At 43.8% G+C, this 5,034-nt stretch overlaps 1 protein-coding gene across 1 annotated transcript in view; it reads left to right on the top strand.

The window, feature by feature from the left end:
* Positions 1 to 2,559: 2,559 nt before the first annotated feature.
* aipl1 (aryl hydrocarbon receptor interacting protein-like 1) overlaps positions 2,560 to 5,034 on the top strand; it is a 13,634-nt gene continuing 11,159 nt past the window's right edge. Inside the window, 1 exon segment of the mRNA XM_061919214.1 lies at positions 2,560 to 2,722. Coding sequence (XP_061775198.1) covers positions 2,618 to 2,722 — 105 coding nt within the window. The 5' untranslated portion in view covers positions 2,560 to 2,617.

The following is a 5,034-nucleotide window of genomic DNA, read 5'->3' as shown; positions in this document are numbered from 1 at the left end:
AATGTCGTAGTGACATGAAACAAAAACCACTATGTAGGTATGACTTAGACCTAGATTTCATAGACTTACATCCTTCAGCAAAAATCAACAGGAAGTTGGCAAAAATCCCTTCAAAACAAAAGTTTCCTAAAAAATGTCATTTTTGCCTCTTTGAGCTGTAATTTGACCCCCTTAAAATGCTTCAAAACTCACCAAACTCGACACACACATCAGGACTGGTGAACATTGCGATCTTATAAAGAACTCAAACCCCAAAATTCAAATTTGCGCTCTAGCGCCCCCTAGGAATAAAACACAGACAAAACTGCTCTTGTGAAGAAAACACAGAAACAACTGCTTGTAACATCCGGTAGGAATGTTGTAGGGACATGAAACAAAAACCTCTATGTAGGTCTCACTTAGACCTAAATTTCATTAATTGACATCCTTCAGCAAAAATCAACAGGAAGTTGGCAATTACCCCTTCAAAACAAAAGTTTTGTCAAAACCCGTCACATTTTTTCAAACATTATCTCCTCTGAGCGCGTTTGTTGTGTCGGCTTCAAACTCGCACAGGAGAGATATTGAACGCTTGTGATTAAAAGTTGAGAAAAGAGTTTTAATAACTGCTCCGGTTTTGATTTACGAGCCTTCAAAGAACTGCTGCTGCTGCACTGCTGCCGTCTCAAGATGGCCGTTTATAAGCAGGAAGCACCAGCGTGACCACACAATGCAGAGAAGGTAGGTACTGTGCGGGTAAAGATATGTTCAGTAGGTGACTCCAGGATACAGAGAAGGTAGGTAATAAACCAGTGTGGGTGGCATGCATTGGAACCATAGAGAGATATTGTCTTGACCCAAGAACTACAAAAGCGAAGAGGAAGCAGGACCAGACTCCCCTCCAGGCAAAGTGTCTGGCCCAAGGACACAACGGCAGTGACTAAGATGGCGGAAGCGGGGATCGAACAGGGAACCCTCAAGTTGCTGGCACGGCCACTCTACCAACCGAGCTATACCGCCCCACTGATGGCGGGAGCTGCCAGGCAAGACCCTAACCACGACCCATCAGGAGCAAGGGGTGAGGTGTCTCTCTCAAGGACACAAGGTTGGCAGAAGGTGGGAATCGAACCAGGAACCCTCAGTTTAATGGCACAGTCTCGGGCCACTCTCCCAATAATGAACATATTCGCTCATAGAAATGTCATACTGTACGTAGTTTGTCGAAAATAATCCAAACATGGTGGTACTTGGCTCTCCAAGTGCCCAACATTGAAATACGGTAGCGTAGTAGGCCTAAGTTGTTACAACAATCGTATCTAAGTTATCACAAAACTTTGTGTTACATTGAGTTGCCGACCAAAAACGAGGCTTGTGAAACTCCCCTGTGTAGGATGGGAAGCGACATGAAGGTGTTCTGTTTCTTTCATGCATTGTAACCATAGAGAGATATTGTCTTGACCCAAGAACTACATAAGCGAAGAGGAAGCAGGACCATACTCCCCTCCAGGCACCGATTCTTTGAACTGTATTCACGACCTTTTCTGTGAACTCTTTTACGACCTGTTCTTAGAACTGTTCCGCAACCAAAGGCAATGGCTGTTTATGACCCCCGCCCCTTAGAAACAGCTGTTGCCATGTAATCAGGGAAAGTCCAAATAAAAGAGGTGGCGTACAGTCCTTCGCCAGAGCGTGTTGAGACACTGTTTAAGGGTACAGGGGAGGGGGGGGGGGGTCCACAACTGCGGTCCTCTCCAAGGTTTCTCACCATCCCATTGGGTTGAGTTTTTCCTTGCCCTGATGATGTGGGATCTGAACCGAGGATGTCGTTGTGGCTTGTGCAGCCCTTTGAGACATTCGTGACTTAGGGCTATATAAGTAAACATTGATTGAGTGATTGATTGACCACGATACTGAACAGCGCGCTCTGATTGGTTAGGTATCATCTAGCGGCCAATACTACTGCAATATTGTCATTTTTTCACTTCATTTACACATTTTTGTACTTTTAGAAACTGCAAACTTTGACTGTGTGTTGTATAATATTATTACAACCCGGGTGTGGAAGTTGCCCTCCCGTGGGTTCCCCCTGATCAACACAGATCCTCTTGTGAGCCCGGTAGTCAGGTTTGACAATAGTTTGTATTCGTGCACACGCCACAACAGCACATTCCTCTGCGACTTTTCAGTCCTTCGTATGAGTCTTTTCTCTCTCGCTTCAACTCCCCACAACTTGTCTCGCTCTGGCTGCTGCTAATGAAGGCGACAGGTGATTAGATACCAAGGCCCAGCTGGGCCATCTATTTACCTGCCGCTGTCTTCCAGGCGGGTCCTTGCATGCCTCGTTTTGCGGCAGGCCCGCAGGCCACGCTCCCTCCACACTGGGAAAATGTATTTACATTTATTTGGACATTACTTGTTTTGTGACACCTGTTAGGTATTGTATTAAATATAACAAATTTAAAGTTAAAACACATTCTGTCATTAAATTAAAAAAAATAATTTCTGCTGTGCTTGTGAGAAGTGATGAGTGGAGATTGTAATCCGATTACTCTGAGCGTCACTAATCCACCTGCAGACGACGCAAGCACTTTCATGGACGCCATCATTGAACTGAGCACGTCCATAATAAATCGACTTGATGTCCGACATGCAGGACACGCTGCTGCTGGGTCTGGAGGGCATCAAGAAGACCATCCTGCACGGAGGAACTGGAGATGTGCCCAAGTTCATCACCGGAGCAAAGGTGAGACGTCTTCTTTACACCCAAAATACGACTGCACCTTTTCATCTTCTGGATGATGTCAAGGTCCATTGGAAGTTGCAAAGTTGAGTTACTAATGTCTATTTTGAAGTGGAGGTATGGAAAAGTCCGGAATAAGTTTGAAAATAAACGCAAGTTCAGGCAAAAAAACAAAAAAAAAAACAGTTGAAATAATAATGCAGGACAACTTTGTGGGGCCAGGAAAAAGTGCAACTCACATTTGCGGCCAGCAGAGGGCGACAAGTACAGCAATACTGTTTAATGGTCAGAACAATGAAGAAACAGTTTTGAGCCTATCAGAGGTCTCGAACTGCATCACGTGTTATATTACGAGATGCATAATTAGTTATCATTATTATAATTCTGATTATTAAATTATGTCAACAACTCAACTGCAGCGCAGAACATTCTACTACTGTACTATTAGATGGATAGATAGTACTTTATTGATTCCTTCAGGAGAGTTCCTTCATGAAAATTAAAAACTGTTACTACTTGACTGTATTATTACTTCACTACTACTACCATACCACTCTTATATTACTGTGCTAGTACTACTATACTACTGCAATCAATCAATCAATCAATGTTTATTTATATAGCCCCAAATCACAAATGTCTCAAAGGACTGCACAAATCATTACGACTACAACATCCTCGGAAGAACCCACAAAAGGGCAAGGAAAACTCACACCCAGTGGGCAGAGAGAATTCACATCCAGTGGGACGCCAGTGACAATGCTGACTATGAGAAACCTTGGAGAGGACCTCAGATGTGGGCAACCCCCCCCCCCTCTAGGGGACAGAAAGCGATGGATGTCGAGCGGGTCTAACATGATACTGTGAAAGTTCAATCCATAGTGGCTCCAACACAGCCGCGAGAGTTCAGTTCAAGCGGATCCAAGACAGCAGCGAGAGTCCCGTCCACAGGAAACCATCTCAAGCGGAGGCGGATCAGCAGCGTAGAGATGTCCCCAACCGATACAGAAGCGAGCGGTCCATCCTGGGTCTCGACTCTGGACAGCCAATACTTCATCCATTGTCATCGGACCGGACCCCCTCCACAAGGGAGGGGGGGGACATAGGAGAAAAAGAAAAGAAGCGGCAGATCAACTGGTCTAAAAAGGAGGTCTATTTAAAGGCTAGAGTATACAGATGAGTTTTAAGGTGAGACTTAAATGCTTCTACTGAGGTAGCATCTCGAACTGTTACCGGGAGGGCATTCCAGAGTACTGGAGCCCAAACGGAAAACGCTCTATAGCCCGCAGACTTTTTTTGGGCTCTAGGAATCACTAATAAGCCGGAGTCTTTTGAACGCAGATTTCTTGCCGGGACATATGGTACAATACAATCGGCAAGATAGGATGGAGCTAGACCGTGTAGTATTTTATACGTAATTAGTAAAACCTTAAAGTAACATCTTAAGTGCACAGGAAGCCAGTCCTGGTGAGCCAGTATAGGTATATATGTATGTATATATGTATATAAAGGTATATACAGTACAGGCGTAATGTGATCAAACTTTCTTGTTCTTGTCAAAAGTCTAGCAGCCGCATTTTGTACCAACTGTAATCTTTTAATGCTAGACATGGGGAGACCCGAAAATAATACGTTACAGTAATCGAGACGAGGCGTAACAAACGCATGGATAATGATGCACTATTACTACTTGACTGTATTATTACTTCACTACTACCACCATACCACTCTTCTGTTACTGTGCTAGTACTACTATACTACTGTACTATTACTACTTGACTGTATTATTACTTCACTACCACTACCATACCCTATTACTGTGCTAGTACTACTATACTACTGTACTATTACTACTTGCTGTATTATTACTTCACTACTACTACCATACCACTCTTCTATTACTGTGCTAGTACTACTATACTACTGTACTATTACTAATTGACAGTATTATTACTTTACTATCACTACCATACCACTCTTATATTTCTGGGCTAGTACTACTATGCTACTGTACTATTACTACTTGACTGTATTATTACTTCACTACTACCATACAACTCTTCTATTACTGTGTTAAAGTTAAAGTACCAATGATAGTCCCACACACACTGGGTGTGGCAACATTATTCTCTGCATTTGACCCATCCCCCCTGATCACCCCCTGGGAGGTGAGGGGAGCAGTGAGCAGCAGCGGTGGCCACGCCCGAGATTAATTTTTGGTGATTTAACCCACAATTCCAACCCTTGATGCTGAGAACCAAGCAGGGAGGTAATGGCTCCCATTTTTATAGTCTTTGGTATGACTCGGCCGGGGT

The sequence above is a fragment of the Nerophis ophidion genome, linkage group LG13 (assembly GCF_033978795.1).
Source record: "Nerophis ophidion isolate RoL-2023_Sa linkage group LG13, RoL_Noph_v1.0, whole genome shotgun sequence".
NCBI lineage: Eukaryota > Metazoa > Chordata > Actinopteri > Syngnathiformes > Syngnathidae > Nerophis > Nerophis ophidion.
The sequence above is the reverse complement of the archived record's forward strand: the minus strand, read 5'-3'. Positions and strand labels throughout refer to the sequence as shown.